The sequence below is a fragment of the Alnus glutinosa genome, chromosome 13 (assembly GCF_958979055.1).
Source record: "Alnus glutinosa chromosome 13, dhAlnGlut1.1, whole genome shotgun sequence".
NCBI lineage: Eukaryota > Viridiplantae > Streptophyta > Magnoliopsida > Fagales > Betulaceae > Alnus > Alnus glutinosa.
The window spans coordinates 23,472,068-23,495,056 of NC_084898.1; the positions used below are offsets into that span (position 1 = coordinate 23,472,068).

Here is a 22,989-nt window from a genome sequence, read left to right on the forward strand (position 1 = left end):
GATCGTGGAGACGCTTGAGCAAACATGGCTAGAGGTAAGCCTGAATCCTGTTTATTCGTTTTCCGCTGCGCATGTTAGATTAAATAATATGTTGATTATTTCTAACATCCGTTGCTGTTGTGTTTTTGTTTGTGTTTTTTCTTTGTTAAGGTTTTCTAATGGAGGAACTTTTGGATAACCTTTGCGATGCTATGACATTGACGAATGGTGAAAAACTTGGGATCTCTATCACTGAAAATGATACTGCCGATCTTAGATCAAAGAGTGGGCTGTGTCTGCTTGGTCGATTGCTTTCTGATCGTCGGGTTTAGAAGGATGCTTGTCAGGTTATGATGTCGCGGCTGTGGAGGACCTTGGAGTCTGTTAATTGTAAAGAAATATATGAGAATATGTGGCTTTTAGAATTTACTAATGAGTCAGATAAACGACGTGTGAAGGATGGTAGACCATGGCTCTTTGACCAGTGTGTTTTGGTTTTGAAGGAGGTTGAGAATAGCACTCCTCCGTTACAAATGGACTTCACCTAGGCTTTGTTCTGGGTGCAGGTGCATGACATGCCACTTACGTGCATGAATAAGGAGGTGGGGATTCGGATCGAGAGTACAATAGGGACGGTGGAAGAGGTGAATGTTACGGGTGATGTAATCGGTTGGGGGAGATGTTTACGGATTCAAATTTTTCTTGATCTTACTAAACCACTGGAACGAGGTCGGGCCCTTCTCATCAATGGCAAGTCCATTTGGATATCTTTCAAGTACGAAAAACTTCCTCAGTTTTGTTACTGGTGTGGTAGGATCTTTCACGGACAGAATAAGTGTTAGGTAGTGGTGGTTTCCGTCTGAATGGAGAGGTGATTGTCAAACAATGGGGGGTTTGGTTGCTAGCGGATGATCTCCGCTACCAGAGGGGTAGATTTTCGATGGGGGCCTCTAAAGGGGCAGAAGCAGGACAAAAGGTTTCCGGTACATCTGGGGTTGGAGGTGCGGGTTCCTTCGGTGAAGATGGCGGATTACAATCAGGAGGATACGATAGGGGTCCGCAATTTACTCCACAAAATCAGCCACGTGCAGTTTTAGTTGCACCAGGTTTTTTGGGGGGAGAAAATCTCAGGCAACTAGTAGTGGTTGAGAAGGAAAAGGAGAGCTGCTTATTCCCAATGGCTTATGTATTTTTCAATTTAGAATAGTTAATTAAAATCTATTTTATCTTGTTTAGCTAATGAATTTTAGATGCACTATACATCCGATTATCTATTCTTAACTTTATATTATTTTTTTTTATTTTTTTTAATTAATTTATTTCATTATAGTATTTTTTTTTCCACGTGGGTCCCGCTTCATAACTCCACTACTTTACATACTTTCTCTTAGATCTCCACTATAAAGGAAGAAAAAAAAAAAGGAAAAACGTGGAGTGGTGGAGGGAAAAAGGAAAAAAGCAAAGCTAAAAAAGTGGAGATGAAGAATAAAAAAAATAGATAAGTGAATAGTATAACTCTACTTGTAGAGTTTCACTATTTCTGGAATTAAGAAAAATATATTCTAGAGTTGGAATACATAAGCTAATGGAGTCTCTCTTTAATACTTTTATTATTTATTCTAACTTAAAGTTGCAAATAGATAATTTATTGCGAGTGCTCTAATAGTGGAGGACTCTTTGATTTCAACTGACACGTTGATGGATCGCTACATCTAGGAGGACTATCATGAAGCACCTATTTTAAAGGAGCATGTTTTGGCTCCAGCTGGGATATGTGACGTGACACTCACCCAAGTGCCTGCGTGCAAAGTGGAAGTGTTCTCATGCAAGGGTGATGTGTCCTCTCCTCTTATGGGCACATGCGCGCCTAGGCCTGGTTCCAAAGTTCAGCCTAGTGTGCCTGTCCAGTGTACACTGGACGAGCCAGTGGTCCATGTACCCATGCAGGACCTTTCTATAAATTCCATGTCTAATCCAACTGTGGAGGTTCAGGACCCAGTTTTTTCCAGTCCCACCCAAACCTGGAAGAGGAAGAAAAGAGGATTTTCGGTAGTGGCACAGGCCTGGTTGTTATGGGTAAGCGGAAATCCTCGACTCTCACTTCCCAAAATTTGGATGGGTGTGGCTCAGGCAAAAAGAAGGGAAGGAAGTAAACTTTGGTTTCTACTCAATATTTGGCGATGGCGAAGGCTGTGGTAGGGGTGCATAAGCTGGACGGTTATTAATCGGAAAAAAAGTAACCGCTAATAACCGCCAATAACTGCTAATCGAAAAACCGAAAATAACCGCAACCGAATAACTGAATATCCGGTTGCGGTTACCGATTATTAAATACAAAAAAATCGATTAACAATCGGAATAACCACAACCGGTTTTACTATATATACCTTTTAACGACTTTTTCTTTATTTTTGACTCATTTTATATTGTCTATGTATTATTTGCTAACCAATCTTACCTAATTTCATATGTTTGCCTGGTTTTTAATGTGAAGCCAAATGCTGCACTAGGGATGGTAATCATTTCCAGGGGTGAAGTGAACTTGGAAGCGCAGAAACCAATGATAAGGCATGTATTTTGAAATTATTAATGTTATATCCAGGATTTTTCTTATATTGTTGGTCGTTATACTGCTTTCTTGTTTTTTTGTTTTACTACGACATGAAAGAGTGGAAATTGGATCTGTGGTAATCTTCGGCTATGAGAACATGCATGTGTATTAGAAAGAACAGAAAGATAGCCAGCAGTTCGGGTAAGTGTGAATTTAATTGCTGGCTTTCATTTCTTTCGTATTTTTCAGGCATGTTCCATTGGCCTGCCTTGTGGATTAAGACCCAATCAACACCCAATTGAAGAGCCTATGGCTGTTGGGTTTGCTCTACAATGCATGTACAGTTTATACTTTTATTATATTGCGAATTAATGCTTTTTTCTAGTTAAGCACTTAAGCTGGGAGCTCCTTGTTGCTTAAGGGAGTGAAGTGGACACTCTAGAAATTAGCAGAGTGATTGGTAATTTTTATGACAAAAAATGATGTAATTGAATGCAAATATTGAATTTTTTTTTTTAAAAAAAAAATCAAAAAATTCAACATATGTGAAAATCGGTTAATAACTGGGTTAAAATAACCGGATAACCGGTGGTTGATAAAAACCGCAACCGGCCTTCTGGTTGCGGTTATGAGCTAATAACCGCTACCGCTACTACTACCGCAACCGCTTGTACACCCCTAGGCTATGGAACAGCCCCGCCAGCCACAATGAATCTGTTAAGTTGGAATTGCCGAGGGCTTGGCAACCCTTAGGCAGTTCGGGACCTTCATCAATTGGTGAAGGAAAAGAAGCCAAGCATTGTGTTACTCATGGAGACACTTTGTTCTAAAAATTCTATGGAGCGTATTCGAAGCCGTCTTGGCTTTGAAAGTTTATTTGTTGTTAATCCCATGGGCCGGAGCAGGGGTCTTGCACTATTATGATCAAATGCACAATTTATAGACATCTACAATTATTCTCAGTCTCATATTAATGCAGTGGTGAAAGATTTGGATGGGACTGAGCAATGGAGATTCACCGGTTTTTATGGTCAACCCGACAGTGCTCGAAGAGCGGAGTCATGGGCTTTGCTTAAACATCTTTGTATCTTCCCGCCTATTCCTTAGCTTTGTGGCAGGGATTTTAATGAGATAGTAGAGCAAAAGGAAAAATGTGGAGGGGCCATTCGATGGGAATCTCAAATGGAAGGCTTTCGGCAAGCTTTGGAAATATGTGGCCTAGGCGATTTGGGGTATATTGGCCCTTGTTATATGTGGAGTAATGGAAGAACTGATGCTTCTTTCACAAATGAGCGGTTGGATAGGGCAATGGCCAATTGAGAATGGTGCACTCTTTTTCCCTAATGTGACAATAACTATTCTTGTAGCTTCTTCCTCAGATCATAATCCTCTTTTAGTCCATTTCAATGAATTTCAAGAGGAAGGACAGAATTATTGTTGAAAGGGTTTCAAGTTTGAGTCAACTTGGACGAGGGATGAAGAGTACCATGGGCTAGTAGAATATGCATGTGGGAGAGGCGCTAATCAGGGCTGTTCAACAACGACTTTCATCTTGCCAAACTCGGCTTTCTCGGTGGAGTAAGAAGAAATTTGGCAGGTTGGAGGATACTCTAAAAAAGAAAAAACAGCGACTTCTTCAACTCCAAAGCCATGCTCGGCCTTCTTTTGATCCAGCTATCATAACAATTCAAGCTGAAATCGATGAACTATTAGTACAGGAGGACGTGCAATGGAAACAATGAGCAAAGCATAATTGGTAACAATATGGGACCATAACACTCAATTTTTTCATTCTTGGGCGAATCATCGACGTAAGATCAATACCATCCATAGTATTGTTGATGGGAATGGCAGGGTGTGGAGGAAAAAAAAAGGATATTAGTAAGTTGTTTCTTGATTACAATAAGATGTTGTTTTCTTCATCTAATCCTACAGGCATTGTCGGCTATTTGAATTCAGTGAAATGTTGGGTTACTGAAATTATGAATCAAAGGTTGCTTCGGCCTTTTACTGAGGATGAGGTACGATTTGCCCTTTTTCAAATGCATCCTCTTAAATCGCCTAGACCGGATGGTTTTTCTGCGGATTTTTATCAAAAGTCTTGGGCAGTGGTGGGTAAGGAGGTGTCATGGGCAGCTCTCCATGTTCTTAATGGGGGATCTTTTGATGCTGGTTTAAACACCACTAACATTTATTTAATTCCTAAGGTGGTTGACCCTACCCGAGTGACTGAATTTCGGTTGATTAGCCTCTGCAACGTTCTCTATAAGATCATATCTAAGGAAATTGTAAACCGGCTAAAAACTGTGTTGCCCTATATCATTTCACAAGAGCAAAGTGCCTTTATTCCGGGTAGACTCATCACAGACAATATCTTGGTTGCCTTTGAAACCTTACACACTATGGATACTCGGTTAAAGGGACGGGAGAGTTTCATGGCTATGAAACTAGATATGAGTAAGGCTTATAATAGGCTCAAATGTATTAAAAACGGAAAAAAAAACTTCACTTACCCCCAATGTATTAACGATTTTACAGTTAGAACTTCAAACTTTTAATCAATTCCGTGTCAACCTATTTGACCCATATAGATAAAATCAGATTTTTTAATTCTACAATTAAAAACAGAAAAAAAAAAAAAAAAAAAAAAAAAAAAAAAAAAAACTTCACTTACCCCCAATGTATTAACGATTTTACAGTTAAAACTTCAAACTTTTAATCAATTCCGGGTCAACCTGTTTGACCCATATAAATAAAATCATATTTTTTAATTCTACAATTAAAAAAGGAAAAAACTTCACTTACCCCCAATGTATTAACGATTTTACAGATAGAACTTCAAACTTTTAATCAGTTTCGGGTCAACCTATTTGACCCATATAAATAAAATCATATTTTTTAATTCTACAATTTAAAACCGAAAAAACTTCATTTACCTCTTATTTCATTTCAAAAGGAAATTGATGAGTATCAAATATTGCATACGTGGATCCCTTAATTTGAATTTACTAAACCTTTGGCTTTTTTATTTTCTAATGTTTTTGGTTAGTTTTGGTATTTTAGTATTTTGCAGGTTATTGAGAAAAAACAATAGCTTTAAGGTGAAAAATGTAAAGTTTGGAAGAAAACACACTTTGAGAAGGCCTAGATAATGTGGTTATCAACGAAAAGACTAAATTGAAATTTCTCTAATTGGAATCAAAATCGGATTGGATTAGAATTCAGATTCTGCACATGTCATAGTATTTTGATTATAACTTTCAGTTCAAGTATCGGGTGAATCAAGCGGCGTTGGAAAGCTAACTAAAAATACTACAAATAAGTGTGAAATAGGATTTTCCTAATTCGAACGTCTGCTATGCCAAAATCGCTCTGCAATAAAAGACCACAAATTTAGACGAATTTGGAATCTTTTTCCTTCTTGGATTGAGTTTTGAGTATACTACTCAAACTAGAAGACTAACCTCCAATTTTTCTAGAATATTTAGGGCTTCTAGGGTTTGTTTGCTTCCTATAAATAGACTGCTAAGCCTTAAGAAAAAAAAAAAAAGAAAAAAAAGAAAAAAAAAGGGAAGTTAGAGACCAAATATAATTTTCTTCTTTTTAGTTTAGTTTTTCTTTAGGTTAGGTTTTATTTTTTATATCATGTGTAGCTAATTCCTCAACTAAGTTTGAGGATGAAATCTCATCAATAAAGAACAACAACACTTTCATGTAAGTTTTTATTGTCTGATTTTATTGAATTTAATATTTCAATTGTTTTTCTTCTTTTCAATGTGTGGAATGATTCTTAGATATCTTTTATGATTCAATGATACATTTGATGATTTGAGATAATTTCATATAATTGATTGCTTGGTTTTTATTTGGCAAAGAATTTGATATCCCTTGTGATTTATTTTATGGATACATTTGATGATTTGGTTTAAACTGGATATCTTTTGTGATTTGTGTAAAAAATGAATACATGAGATGTTTTGATTAAATATTTAAGCATAGTAAAACATACCTAAGATTTTAATTGTGAGAACTTCGGATTAATATTGATGAACATGGAGTATGTTGTTATGATTCAATGAGAGTGGATTCTAAAACCTTAGTATTTTTCTTTTTACTTTATTTAGTTTATGTTTTTCTTTTATTTATCAAAAACGATATCTTAATTTTCGAAACCAGATTAAGATTTAATTAGTTTAAAATAAAATTGTTTTTCGAGAACACAATTCCCTATGAGATCGACCTCATACTTGCAAAACACTTTATTGTAAACGATTCGTGTACTTGCTAGTACAATTAAAATTCGCATCAGAAATAAAGACCACACTTAGTAGTAGTAGCAGTAGCAGCTTTGTTTGGTAGCGAACACTTTACTTACTTCAAAATTATTAATAAACGATTCAAAACAGAACACTTTTTAGTTTTTACTTCATATCAAAACATTTTTTCAAACCAAAATAATAATAACATGTGCTTCTCATATTTTTTTTAATAGCATTAATAAAAACATGTGATTCTCACATGCATAAAGGATACATGTCATTCTTACATGTGAGTTGTAGGAAATTTCTTACAAACTGGTTTGTAGGAAATTTCTGTCCAAAATTTTTTACAAACCAGTTTGTAGAAAATTTATGTCCAAAATAAAATTTATTTTCAAAACCACTGTCATACATACTCTATAATTTTTATTATTAATCTAATATGCTAAAAAAATTATCAGGTGGGGGTAATTCAAGGAGAAAGAAAGGAAGAATATATATAGGACAGAAATTCCCTACAAACCGGTTTGTAGAAAATTTCTTACAAACCACATATAAAAGTGACATGTATCCTTTAAGCATGTGAGAATTACATGTTTTTTTTATTAATGTTATTAAAAGTGCATGTGAGAAGCACATGTTATTAAAAAAACTTGTGATTCTCACATGCTTAACTTTTAGATTCTGGTACCGACCGATGCCAATATCTAGCTTGTCGGAATCCAGCATTAATTGATTGCTTGAACATAAAAGTTGACTGCGTCGTTTAAAAGAAGGTCGACTACGTTCAAAAGCGTAAATCATTTTCTGAAATTTACAAAGCATTTTTGGTCAAACGGATATCATTTTTCAGTTAACCATTATTTTTGCCCTTACCAAATACCGAAAGATGCCAAAATCATTTTCTAGAAACCATTTTACGCCGAATCAAACGGTTATCGGGATGAAATCAATACTCTTCTTCCTTTTGTCCTTGGCTTCCTTTTTCCACGCCCTGGAAAAGAGCCCATCTGGATTAGCTTCAAGTATGAGCGCCTTGCTGATTATTGCACAATTTGTGGGCTTATTGGGCAGAAAAAATACAGCTGCCCTGCTCCTCCTCAGCCACTGTCTCGAGAAAAATATGCAATTTTTCTCAAGGCCATCACGGTTTCCAGGCCCCGACTTCTACTGAGTCCCTCTGTCAATGAGTCCGCTTCAGTGCTCTCTTCGGACAGCCCTGCATCGAGCCATATAGCACTGCTCCACTAGAGATTTTCCATGGTACTGAGTCACACAAGCTTCAATTCACGCGTGCCGATGGACCAAGTGGAAGACAGCAGCCAACTGCCTCCTGAATGGATGCCTCTCCCTCCGATCTTGCCGTTCCGTCCAGATCCCATCGGCGAATCTCTCTCTCTCTCTTAGTCTCTCTATGATCTCCCTCTCTCTCGATGTGTCGGTTGAAAAAAGGAGAAAAGCACTAAGAAGAAGAAGGAAAGACGGCCGGACAGGATAAAAGGTGAGATTAAAAAAAAAAAAACAGAAAAGGGAAGGGAGAAAGAATAAAAAGGTAGGAGTGGAATGTTTCTACTTAAAAAAGAAGAAGTTATAGACGGTTTGGGACGGTCCGTAACATTTATAGACGGTTTTTTTCAAACCGTCCATAAAATTCAAAATGGTTTGAATCAAATCGTCTGGAAATGTAAATTTTTGAATGATTTGGTCCAAACCATCTATAAACTTACAGACAGTTTGAATAAAACCGTCTGGAGTTATGGATGGTTTAATCAAACCGTCTATATTAAATTTTTTATAAATGGTTCTAAAAAAATCGTCTCTAACAATTTAATTCTAGATAGTTTTAGAAACCGTCTAAAAAAAACTGTCAATAATTATTATTATTATTATTATTATTATTATTATTTTTAACTTTTTGTAGTGGATGGCCATCATCTAGTGATGTCTAGGGGGTGAGCTAAAAAAAAAAAAGCTCCATTGCTGGAGGTGATTTCTTTCACATTACAGGTGAATTCTTGGACAAGCAACCATGGAGGCACTATAAAAATTGAAGTGATTTGTAACTAATTTTTAGTGGCCTTTCAAGCAACATTAGTGATGTGTGATTAGTGGCCTTTCTAGAATGCCACTAATCAGGGAGTCGGTATTTCTGACTTTGTGGTATGTCATTGACTGACATGCCATAAATTAGTGGCGTGTCAAACAGACACGCCACAAATTGAAAACCACTAAATATATAAAACAGGTCATGAATGTTGACACCACGAAACATATCAAGGATACCATCTTCAAGAAGTAGTCTATTTTTATATAATTAAAGTAAAAAAAAAAATAAAAAAATTAATTGTCTCATTCTCTAGTAGTTTTATGGCAGCTTCTATGGTGCAAAAAAATAGAAAAGCAAAAGGAGAGAATAACATGTTCAAAGAATATGGGGAACTCATTGTCACCAAGAGGAATTGTTGTCTCAGCATGAAGAAAATAAAATCTATATTGAATTTCTGTACTGCTTCTCCTATATAATGTATATATAATTAAAGTAAAAAAAAAAAAAATTGAACAAACACCAAATAAACCGAAAGTGAAGGTAGCTCAACTCAATTCAATAAAAGTTAACATCACTCATCCATGTCAAAAACGATCTAAAAATACTTCAAAAGGACCACAAATAAAAATATTCAAAAACAAATATATTTAGACATATATAAACAACTCAAATTTGATATAATATTCCATTATTATAATCTTATGACACATATGCGCGAGAGACAGAGAAACTACTCTTGTACCAAGTGTTGCAATCCATTTTACCCTAATCCATAAGACAAATGCATGAATTTTTTTTGCTAAAGAAAAAAAATTCTAAATTATTTTTGCTAAAGAAAAAAAAGAAGAAGAAGAAGAAATAGAGTCACTAACCTTACTGATGGACGGTGTCGAAGGTGATCTTGGGTGGCCGGGGATGGACGGCGTTGGTGGTGGTCGGCGTCTAAGCTAGGCGAAGAGCTAGAGATGAGAGAGAGAGAGAGAGTGAGAGAGAGCTAAATAAAGAGAGATATATATTGAGAGAGCTAGAGAGAGAGAGAGAGAGAGAGAGAGAGCTAAAGAGAGATATTGAGAGGGAGAGAGAGAGAGAGAGAGAGGAGATGCATACCGTGATGCGGTGGCCGGCGATAAAGAGAGGGAGAGAGAGAGAGAGAGAGAGAGAGTAGAGTGAGAGAGGGAAACAATTGCAGGAGAAAACAAAGAGAACCACGCATCCCCACGCGGTTCTATGAAAATTAGTGGCGTGTCATAAACTGACACGACACTAATTTACTAGCATGTCTGACTGACACGCCACAAATTTGTGGCGTGCTAGTCAAACACGTCACAATTTTGTGGAGCGTCTTGTGGACATGCCACAATTTTGTGCCGTGTCCGTCAGACGCGCCACATTTTTGTGCCGTGTTTGACTAACACGCCACAAATTTGTGGCGTGCTGAATCCAACACGCCGCTAATTTAGTGGCCTTTACTTCAGACACGGCACTAATGATTTTAGTGAGGTGTTAAGATTTAACACACTACTAATTAGTAAAGTGTCAAAAAGTAATTTACTGTAGATACGTCATTAAATGTAGAGTTTTTTTGTAATGAGGAGGATGAAGGAACTGTTTGTGTATCCTTTGCTGGAAAGAAACCTTCATCAAACACAACATGTCTGGACACATGCATAAATTCTTTTAGAGATAGGGTCAAGACATTTGTAACCTCGTTGATTATTGCTGTTGTAATCCATATTTTTCAGTTTTTTTTTCAATTTTACCCAACCGTTAGGATTTTCCGTCAAATTCTGTTAAAATATCTAAAATACCCCTTATTTTTTAAAGTTAAAAAAAAAAAAAAAAAAAAAAAAAAAAAAAAAAAAAATTGAATGAAAACATAGTTAGGCATTTGTTAGATATATATCACGGATGTAAGTCGTTAATATAAAAAAGAAATTTGCCAAGTTTATAGAATTTTTTTTTTTTCATAAGAAGTAGTTTAAATTCAAAGACAAACAAAGGGAAGTCACTCGTAATCAAGGAGAAAATAATGCAGAAAAATGGAAATTTCAAGCTTGGCGAGATCACTTCCGGGGCATAGCCTACGTCCTGTTCCAAAGGGAATAAAGCTTCCTGCTTTGGGTTTATTTTCCTGCATAATTAAGTGCATATAACATGTATAAATGGAATATATACATAAATACATAAGTGTACGTGTGTGTATATACATACAAAAAGACTTATAATCTTAATTACTTACATCCCATCTTGAAGGATTAAATTTCTTTCGGGTTCGGATAATATTCTGGATCCATGTGAACACCCGTTAACCAAACACACACTTTTCATCCTTGGGTATTGTATGACCTTCATTAATATATATACATAATTAGATAATTGTTAATTAATAAATTTTAATACAAAAAAAAAAATTATAAGAGAAAATTAATGAAGTTGGAAGAATGACTAACCACCGACGATCATGATTTTAGAATAAACCATAACCATGGTTATTCTCTAAGCTATTAATCAATCCCATTTCAAATGATTTATAAGTCCACTTCAATGACATTTTAAGAAAATGTATAAGTGAAGCATTTTCCTTACTTATCAATAAAAAGTTAAATAAACAAAAAAGAAGAAGCATTTTCCTGGTTGTTACAGGTATAAGTGAATGGCCAATTAAAAAAAAAAAAAAAACTATATATGTAAATGGTTTTCGTTTGCTTAAATCTAATACGTTTGATTGAGCGTGTGATTAACTGATAAGAGTAACATCTTTAGGTAAAAGAAATTGCATTCGTTTAGTTGAGCTTTTACTATCTTAAATGTCTATATTTTTGGCACTACTATACTTTCGATTTACTTGGGCGTGTTTTGATCGCTAGCTAATTTGCCCTTTTTTCACTTTTTGAAAATGTTCAAGCGAATTATACGATGACGTTTTGAATGCGTTTTAAAGTTGGATATAAAATTGGTGAATTAAAAAGATATTATATGAGCATTAAGGCCTTGTTTGGTTTACGGAATAAGTTATTGGAATGAAATAACTATTCCATTAGAATAGTTATTCATTTATTTGGTAAGGACCTATTCCTTAAAATAGCTATTTCATGATAATAACTATTCCCTAACGAAGAGAATTTAAAAAATAAAAAAAGATTGTCTATTCATGAATAGTTATTCCTCTAAAAAATGAAAGGAATAATCATTTCCAAAATAAACTTAAAAAAATTAAAAATTAAAAAATTAAAAAAAAAAACAAAAACAAAAAAAAAAAACAAAGAATTTAGATCAGATCTGTGTCCTGGCCACCCACAGATCTAAGGTCCAACATTTTTCTTTTTTTTCTTTTTTAAAGACTTGAGTTTTCTTTTTTGAAAAATAAGAAATTATTCAGGTTTTTCTTTAGTAATTTTGGGACAATTCTAATTGTAGTATATGTGTTGTCACCAAACTAAAAAATTAGAATAATTATTTCATTTCAATATTTCCCATTTCTAATAATAACTATTTGTTTTCTTAATAAAATACTTATTTTACAAACAAACGAGCCGTAAATCTCAATAATTAGCTGTTCACCACGTAAAACTCTCAGTTTCCAGCGATCAGATGGAAGGCGTGGCAAAGGAAAATAATGGGTATATATATATATATAGGGGGTGTGGGGACCATTCGATCTGCATGGTCTGGCGAGCATTTCTTTCTATTTATGTATGTGCATGGCTTTAGTTTCATAGTTTCAGTTTCGGGTCAATTCGCCTGAACAACAAATATGAGATACCTCGTACACCGACTCCCACTCCTTTAAAAACATCACTGTACGTAAGTCTGTATCTCACTCCATCCTCTCTCTCTCTCTCTCTCTCTCTCTCGGTATGGACCTTCCAATACCTGAGACAGTGATTAATGTTGATGACGGTGGATACAGACGTCGGGAGAGGTCCGTGTCAGCACCGGCGTCAATCAGGCAGAGTTCGTCGACCAGCCTCTGGCAGTTCTCGCAGGCGCTCCAGCCCAAGCTGGTGCGGCGGTTCTCGTGGAGCCACGGCCACGCGTCGCCTACTCCGTTGGCCTCGGCAGTGGCTGAGAATGGCGCCTTGGTGGCCCTGGAGGCTCGTGCTCGGCGGCGGGAACTGGCTCAGCTTGACCGGAATCGATCCGGCGCTCATAAGGCTCTCGGTGTTCTCAGATTTATCAGCACCAAAACTGATGACACCGTCGATGCATGGAGCCAAGTCCAAAGCAACTTCAATGCCCTCGCGAAAGACGGCTTTCTCCACCGTTCTGATTTTGCACAATGCATAGGTCCAATTGTCCGAACTCATTCGTCATCTCTTTTTTGTTTTTTTTCTTTTTTTGTCTTTTCTGATTTTCGTGGTGGCGGAGAGTGGCGGACGGGCGGAGTAAGGCAGCTGAAAGCTGCCGGAAGTGGATGGTGGTGGCTGCTGGTGGCAGTGAATTATTTGGGCCTTCAATTGGGCCTGAGACCGGAGCCTTCAAGACTAGGTTAAATTGGGCCGGTTTGTTTGGGCCAAAATAGGCCTAAATCCATGGACAATTTAATATGGTCTAACCCGAAATGGATTTGACATGGGTCTAACCCGGTAAACCGGGTTGACTATTTGCACCAGGTTGGAGGAATTGACCCGATTGGCCTATTCGGCTGAACCGGGTAGGATTCGATTTGCTTCGGATTTGAGTGAACCGGGTCTAACACGTAGGCTGGGTTGACTTGACTCCTTGTTGGGCTGAGCCATCTGGACCCGTTTGAGTGTGGGCCGGCTTGGGCAACTGTGCTGAAAGTGATTGAACTGGTTAGAAACCGATTTTGCACCTGTTTTAAAAAAACCCGATGACCCGGTTTAAAACCGGTTTTGGACCGGATTGAAAACCCGAATAAGAAAGTCAATAACCTAGAAAATAATATAATATATTCTAACATCTGATTTTCGTTTTTTTTTTTTGTTTTGGTAGAAATGAAAGATTCAAAGGAGTTTGCTCTGGAGATCTTCGATGTGCTGAGCCGGAGACGAAGGCTCAAGGGTGACAAGATCAGCCGAGACGAGCTATACGAGTTCTGGTTGCAAATCACTGATGAAAACTTCGATTCACGGGTCCAGATCTTTTTCCAAATGTGCGAATACATAATTAATTAATTAATTTTTCCAATGATTAATTAGTTTCAACCTTTTAGCTTCATAGTCACTCTTTTTTAGAAATAAAAATGGCACGTGTATAGAGCTTTAAAAGATTGAAAATTTGCATTTTTTCCTAAAACTTTTAATTAGCATTATGAAAGATCGTTTTCTATGATTATAATCCACTAATAATCTAGGTTCACTACTTATTTTTTTTATTATTCAATGCCGGCCTAATATTCTGTTGTTTATTAAATGCTTCCCTCATTTCATTTGTGTATGCGTTTGATTGCCACTGTTCACTGCATTACCACTCTTCACTGTAATCTAATTGAAGGAGTTGATTTTTTTTTTTTTTTTTTTTTTTTTATTTATTTATTTATTTATTTTTTTACATGTGTTTAGATCAATTGAAAGGGGCCTATTTTCTTTTGTCATTGAAACCGAAATGATGTACCTACATTAATTAATGCTTTTTGACACGTACACCCTATCTTTACCAGCTAGCTATGGTTGATTCTCAAAACCCGGTATGGGATATGGAGTTGTGCATTTCATTTCATTGATTTCAATATAAGAAATCTGAAAAGTGTAATCATTTATGGTTAAAAAAACAAATCTGTTTTCAATTTTTATGAAAAATGGTTATTAGTTAATAACTGTCGATTGCAATTAACCGCTGATCACTAGATTAAAAATATTAAAAAGTGCAATTATTTAGGGTTAAAAAAATAAATGTGTTTTAGATTTTTATGAAAAACTATTATCGGGTAATAATCGCATAATTATCGATTGTGGTTGTAGTTATTTAAAATTGAATAATAAAACGCCTAAAGCAGTTGTGGTTAGAATGAAATAACCAAAACTGCAACCGGTTGTAAATTCCTACCGTACGTAGCACAAAACCCAACTTTTATGCCGTTTGAATTATTACGAAAGTGAGTCATTTTAAAATCGCTTTTGACTACTAATATTCAATGATGGTTCTCGTTTTATATATATATATATATATATATATATATATATATATATATATATATATATATATATAATCATAGAGTTATATATTTATTGTGTTGTATTTTCAGGGTGGACAAGAATGAAGATGGTAGTATCACTGAGGAAGAAATCAAAGAGGTAGGTTTCTACCCAAACAATAGCTCTTTTTGGTAATATGTTTTATAGGTTATTTTATTTGTTTTTAATTTGAAAGTGTTATAATATAATATAACATAAAAGTAAAAAGGAAAAAAAAATAAAAAAAAGTTTGGAGTGTTTGGTGTACGTAAATTGATTATTTGCAAGATTAAATGGGGTTTGCCGGTTTTCGAAATATAATTTTCGGAAAATTTCTTTGTGTATATATGTATCATTTTCAATGGGCCTGGGTTTGTGGTGGCCGGGGGCTTTTTGGTCAAACTATTTTGTATGAGTGTTTCCTTTAATTTGAAAATAATTAAATTTGTTTTTCTTTAATGGGTAGATTATCATGCTGAGTGCTTCCGCGAACAAGTTATCTAGAGTGAAGGAACAAGCGGGAGAATATGCTGCCCTGATGATGGAAGAGTTAGATGCAGAACGACTTGGTTTCATTGAGGTGGGTACTTTTCTAACAACATTAACTTAAAAACTACACATCATATCACTGAGACTTGCCTGGACACGTGACCATGCCATTTCAATCCAACTAGTATAGACTTTATGATAACTAGCTATAGCTAGTGTATTTTTCTGAACATATATATATATATTTATTTTTTTTATTTTTTACATGTCCACACAAAAATTAGGAGGAGAAGGGAGAGGGAGGATTCGAAATATATAAAGATAATTGGGATGGGTGTACTTTGCTATCTATTAGACCATGTGTTCGCTATATATATATATATATGTATATTACACTATACATGTCGACAAAGCTAAAATTAAGTAGAGGTAGTGAGATAGCTAGTCACACTGTTATTCAAAACTCTAATTAGGCTACTAGCTAACTGTATTCAGCAATATTTTATAGAGTGCTCCTTCTATACGGTCCTGGCAAAAACCAATGGGTTTATGCCTACCAATAATCAATAGACACGTCAATTAAAACCAAAAAAATTGAAATATTGCTGAAGTACCACACGACCTGCACTGTCAACTAGAAAAACCCGTCTGCCCCACCATGGCACTGCCCAGGCCGGACCACCGGAGACAAAGAGAGATCCGACGAGGGAAAGAGAGATCCGGCGCTCTCGACATCGACCCAACCCCGACCTCCGGCGACAGAGAGAGATCCAGCCGGATCTCTCTTTCTCTCACGTCGACCCATACTCGACCACATGCGACAGAGAGAGATCCGGTTGGTGTGCGTGGGTTTCCGACCGGATCTCTCTTTCTCTCACCCCGACCTAACTCCGAACACCCGCGACAGAGAGAGAGGCGGCACCAACTACGACAGAGAGATTTGGCCGGTGTGCCCATTTTTCCGGCCGGATCTCATTTTAGCATACGTTGAAGAAATCCATTGGGTGTTTAGATTTTATTTGATTTTTTTGTTCCAAGCTTACGTGTCAACTTATCATTGGAAGGCAAAAAATGCCCAGTTTTTGCCGGGACCGGATTGAAGTTATTCCCTATTTTATATATTTAACAGCAATAATAATTCAGTAACTCTCAATTTTGCCCCTGCCTTGATCACCACTATTTTACAGTACTTCTTTTTATAAACAATTTGGCTTAGGTGCTGTTCATTATATTGAATGATTTAGGTGGCATGCAATATATATATGACATGTTCAAGAGGATCGATATTCATGCATGGTGATTCAACCTATATATGAATTATGACAATTTTTTTTTTTTTTTTTCGGTGGTTGACGATAATGGGCAGCTCTGGCAATTAGAGGCGGTGTTGTTAAAACCGGAAACTTACCTTGATAAATGTAGTCCAGCGCCGAGTTGCAGCAGCCAAGCCTTGAGCCAGAAGCTACAAAGCTTAAGGTCAACAATAAATTATCTCCAAAAAAATTGGAGGCGACTCGGGCTTTTGAGCTTGTGGATGGTGATCTTGACTGCGCTCGTCACATGGAAGTTTTATCAATACATGAACAAGGATGGGTTCAAAGTCATGGGTTATTGTCTCCTCACAGCCAAGGGTGCGGCTGAGACCCTCAAGTTCAACATGGCTCTCATTCTCCTGCCCGTCTGTAGGAACACAATCACTTGGCTCAGATCCACCAAGCTCGCCTATCTAATTCCCTTTGACGACAACATCAATTTTCACAAGGTACACACACACACATATATATATATAGTCGTTTAACCTAACTTACTGTTGCTTGGTTTATACGTTATCATCCATGCAGCATATTATTTGAAAGCCTCGGCTCACTAAATTTAAACCTTGTTAAAATACATTGATTCATTGATGTATGTATATACAATGTACTACGTACGTAACGTACCCTAAATACATTTGCACTCTTCTTTTTTGTAAACTGCTCCGCGCAGGTCATCGCTGCAGGCATTGTTATTGGTATCATTCTCCATGCCGGAACCCACCTAGCATGTGATTTTCCAAGACTTGTCAATTTGCCTGAGACAATCTATGAGGTCATTTTTTTAGATCGTGACTTCGGCAATGAGAAACCCAGCTACATGGAGCTGGTTAAAGGAATAGAAGGGGTGACTGGAATTCTAATGGTGATGTTAATGGCGGTTGCATTTATACTTGCAACACGATGGTTCAGACGGAGTCTGATTAAGCTGCCAAAGCCCTTTGGTAGGCTAAGTGGTTTCAATGCCTTCTGGTATTCACACCACATATTTGTCGCCGTCTATGCCTTGCTTATTGTCCATGGGACATTCCTCTACCTGGCCCACAAGTGGTACCTCAAGACGGTATATATCCTTTTCAAGTGATATTTAACCTACCTTTAACCAAGTCAATATATATTACTTTTCTTGAGAACATTGAGTTCGATCATGCATGCAGACATGGATGTATCTTGCAGTTCCAGTTTTAGTATATGTTGGAGAAAGGGCCTTGAGGTTCTTTCGGTCGGCCTCCTATGATGTCCGTCTTCTGGAGGTGAGAATAACTTTTACCAACCACATCTGCCATTTATTTTACTGCACACCTAAGTTGCATAATATAAGCATGAGTGTGTAGACTGTGTGGAACGCTTCGGAACTCACTCGACTTGAACTCATGGCTGGCTCTCTATAATATATATTTTTTTTTAATTAACTTGAATTGTAAAATGTTTAGGTTGCAGTTTATCCCGGAAACGTTCTTATGTTGCAAATGTCTAAGCCACCCCAGTTTAAGTACAAGAGTGGACAATACATGTTTATCCAATGTCCGACTGTTTCGGCATTTCAGTGGTAAGCCACCACGTACAACTTTCCCTGATTATCACGTAACATATATATATATATATATATATATATATATATATATATATATATATATAATACAATACTCAATTGCATGCGTAGAATTTATCTTGATCCTCTATGGTAATATGCATGCCGTGATTTATGTATCCCAGGCATCCATTTTCCATTACCTCCGCTCCCGGAGATGGGTACCTTAGTGTTCACATTAGGCAGTTAGGTGATTGGACACAAGAGCTTATTCGAGTATTCTCTCAAGCCTCTCTGGCCGGAAATAGTATGGCTGATGAAACAACCAAGAAGAGGTGCATTTTTGTACTGCATGCTTTCTAATGTCTTCCCTCCTTAATCATTAATTAGCATTAGTGATAAGTTACTTAATATGTGAAATTCCTCTGTGTCTGGAGATAACAGTTGGCCGAAGCTCTTTATAGATGGACCTTATGCTGCCCCAGCACAAGACTACCGCAAGTATGATGTCTTGCTACTTGTTGGCATGGGGATTGGAGCAACTCCTTTCATCAGTATTCTCAAAGATTTGCTCAAAAACATGAGCAAAATGGAGGAGAAGGCAGTAAGTAACTTGTCTTCATCTTCTTCTTCTTTTTTCTTTTTTCTTTTTTTTTTATTAATTTTTTTTTTATATATATATGAATAAGCAGAATTAATTAACTTTCATTCAACAACTAAATCTGTAAAATTAAGCAATCGGCCAAAACTAGCTGAAAAATAACAAAGGAGCAAACAAAAGCTCCCACACAACAACCTCAAAAAAAAAACAACCAAAACAAACCAACTAAACAACCAGAAAAATAAAGACCGAGCCAGTCAGCAAAGCCAACAACAAAATAGTTACTTTTGAACTCATGATTGTAAAAGTGATGAAAAAATTAGAGGTTGTAAGTGAAGTTTTTTGTTTGTCTTATTTGTTAGTCACGGATGAAGATATCAACTTTTAACTTGAAAATACTTATACTAGTTAATTAATCTGTTTGAATATTTCATTGACTTATTGCAATTATACCCTAGATTAAAAAAAATATTGCGTCGTGCAAAATATATAACACTTGAGTTTCCTTGTCTTCAGGAGGCCGATTCAATCTCGAATGTTGTCAGTGCTCACTTCTATTGGGTAACAAGGGAGCAAGGCTCCTTTGATTGGTTTAAAGGGGTCATTAATGAAGTTGATGATCTTGATCAAAGGGTAAAAACTAACGTTAATTCTTTAGCATCACGTGTTTTAATTAATTTATTTTTGTTGAAATTTCCCTAATTGTCAATTAATTTGGACTTTAATCAGGGTGTCATTGAGATGCACAACTACTTGACTAGTGTGTATGAGGAAGGAGACGTCCGATCAGCCTTCATTACCATGGTCCAAGCACTCAACCATGCTAAGAATGGAGTGGACATTGTTTCAGGCACTAGGGTAATTAAGCTCTTTGATAATTACCATACTCAAAACTAATTATACTATACCACACACCATTCATCATTCATGCCATGCATCGATCTTAAGCTAACCCCTTGGGTGTGCTATGTATTCAAATGATCGATATATCTCAAAATTGACGAATGTGACTTAATTAATTAGTGGTTCATCATGTAATTAGTAACTTATGACAAGTACCTTAGCATGTTTTCTAACTATTTTTTTGTTAATTCACCGCTTATTTCAAAAGTTTAACTTGATAGGAAATGACGAATTAAATTTTTTGAAGTAATATTTTAACATTATCCTCACGTGATGGGGATCAAATTCAAGACTTTAACTTTAATACCATGTTAATTGCGTCGTTACTTATTCTAAAAGTCTAAGATGATAAGAAATATTTGTGAATAAATATTTTAACAATTTATTATGTTTCCTGTATTATCAGGTTCGAACGCATTTTGGAAGGCCTAAGTGGAAGAAAGTTTTCTCCAATATGTGTTACAAGCACTGTGGTGCAAGAATTGGTGAGAAAAATCTCCATTAGCCCATAAAAAATATTGGGTGATTCAGATTTCTTCCAATGATAACATCGTGGTTTTGTTGAATTGGATCAGGGGTATTCTACTGTGGGGCACCGGTTTTGGCTAAAGAACTCAACGAGCTCTGCAATGAGTTCAATCTAAAAGGCCCAACCAAGTATGAATTCCACAAGGAGCATTTCTAGAATTGAATCTAAAACTTTTAGTAATAGAGCAGGGATAAAAAGGGCTTTCTTATTGAGAAAACATGCTAGTATATATATACATACCATGAAGGAAAGCACAATTAAGATGTAGAAAAACAGGTAATCTTCTCCAAATTGCATGCTTTTAGTGCTTAGAATAAAAGTAGATTGAAATATGCTTATAGGCATCAAGAACAGCTAGCTAGACTTTATTTTAACTATATATGTGTAAATGATGATGAGATCGAGCTTCTTGATTTTGGCCACGCAATTGTCCATGGGCCTTGTATGAGGTAAGTATCTCACTGCACTTCCCTGATTGAGTACGTTGTTCAAGCCTGCGCATCCAAAGTTCAAACTAAATTTTTCCATTTTTATTTTTTATGTATGGACAAATTATTTTCTTTTTCTTGGTCAAATAGATGCCAAATGATTGCTTATTAATATGTATGGAGTATACTTGTGCGTGTAAAAAATAAAATAAAAAATAAAAAAATTTAGGGAAAAAATCACTACTTAACTCTCATAGACATTTGCAATTACTCTTTTAAACTTAAAAAACTCTCAATTTAGTGTATCCATTTTTATTTATTTTATTTTATTTGCAGTTTTTTTCAATTTAATCTAGCCGTTAGGATTTTTCGTTAAATCTTTTTAAAATACCCAAAATAGCCCTCATTTTCTAAAGGGACAAAAAAAAGAAAAAAAAAAAAAGAAAAGAAAAGAAAGAAAGAACGAAAACAATTGCAATGCCAATGATTAATTAGACATTGGTAATTAAGGATTTAATGGAATTTGCAAAATTCCCATGACTGAATCTTTGAGATTTTTCTTTATTTATATATTTAAAAAAATAAATAAAAAATTATTGAAATTTTGATAGAATTTAACAAAAAAATCATAACGGATTGGTAAAATTGAAAAATAAATATACTAAATTGAGAGTTTTTGAAGCTTAAGAAGTAATTGTAAAAGAAACGACAATTTATGAAGTTTAGTGAAATTTCTCCAAAAAGTTAGACCTTACATTGGATAGATATATATCACAAATGTAAGTGGTTAATATAAAAAAGAAATTTGCCAAGTTTATTGATTTTTTTTTTTTTTTAATAAGAAGTAGTTTAGTGCATGTCATTCTCACTCTTCCTTTGCGATTTCTTTTAATTTGGTCAACCAAACTTCTGTGGTCCAAACACACAATAGAAAGTTATAGCTTGTTGAGAACGACACTCAAGTTGGGTTTGCTCCTCAAGGTATACTTGTGCTTGTTTGTTTGTTTGTGCAGGTGATGAATGTCAATGATAATATATATATATATATATATATATTGGAGTTAGAAAAAACTAATTAATATCATGATAATTAACACAACTCTAATGGCAGAAACTACCAAAGCAATCCCCACTAAAATAAGCTTGACCACCAAAGTTGCTTAATGATTTATCAACTGATGATCTTTAAATTGATATACATTCCAAATTTATAGAATACAAACGACAAAAGGTATTATTCTAAATAATAGCATGCTTTGGTTACCTGTTCGGTTGTTGAATGGGTTTTTGAAGCATCTTTAGGATCTTGAATTTATGAGGGTAGTGGCAAGGAGTAATGTTATAAGTCGCTCTTTTGTCATTTTTGTGTTCTTTTAAGAATAATGTGCCTTTTAAAATTATCATTGAGCTTATACTTGATCACTATTAATTTTTGATTAAGTGGTGATTTTAGAGCATTCATATCTAGTGAGTTCTCCATTTCAAATTTTTCACCAAAATTTGGTAAAAAACTCAAAAAAAAAAAAAAAAAACCACTCCAACAAACTCTCTATAATTTTTCTATTTTAACTTTTGTTAGAATTTCACTCCTAATTTGGCTCACAAGTTTTATGAGCTATTTAATATTTTATTATTTCTCTCTCATTTTACTTCATTTTTCCCCTCTCCTCATTTATTAGGAGTGGTTGCTTAAAACCAATAAAAAATTAATATTTAGTTGAAATAGAGAAAGATTTGAAGAGTTTGATGTGATATAAATTAGAAATAAAAATAAATAAATAAATGGTAATTACCTTTTCCCCCAATGAACTACCAACTTTTGCAGATACCCCACACGAACTACTAACTTGACCAAAATAGAGCATTCAACTATCACAGTTACATACTTTGCCCTCTTCCGTCAGTCAGAGCGGTTAAAATGGACGGTCAACGGGTCATGTGTGGGTCACATGCCATTTTAATGATTTTTCTTCCACTTTTGCCCTCAGTCCTTCAGTCCTATCCCTTCTTGTTTATCTTCTTCATCTCTGCAACTACTACCTCTCCGAAAATCTCCCACCTTCTATTTTCAACCTCACGAATCTACAAGTCCTCAATGTCGCTCACAACCTCCTCTTCGGGAAAGTCCCTAACGACACTCAAGAGCTTCAGCATCAGGTTCTATCGTTGTGGCATAACGAGCTCTCAAGTTTTTTATCATTTAACAATATGCATAGAAGCTG

The 22,989-nt window shown here is 35.6% G+C and overlaps 1 protein-coding gene across 1 annotated transcript; it reads left to right on the top strand.

Annotated features, from left to right (window-relative positions):
• Positions 1-12,771: 12,771 nt before the first annotated feature.
• On the top strand, positions 12,772-20,495 carry LOC133854418 (respiratory burst oxidase homolog protein A-like). Its single transcript, XM_062290618.1, has 14 exons — positions 12,772-13,123; positions 13,793-13,952; positions 15,045-15,093; positions 15,440-15,553; positions 16,829-17,224; positions 17,449-17,838; positions 17,933-18,028; positions 18,209-18,324; positions 18,492-18,641; positions 18,751-18,921; positions 19,366-19,540; positions 19,637-19,765; positions 20,217-20,295; positions 20,386-20,495. Exons 2-14 carry the CDS (start codon positions 13,795-13,797, stop codon positions 20,493-20,495), a joined length of 2,133 nt encoding a protein of 710 aa, XP_062146602.1. The 5' UTR covers positions 12,772-13,123; positions 13,793-13,794.
• The last annotated feature ends 2,494 nt before the right edge of the window (positions 20,496-22,989 follow it).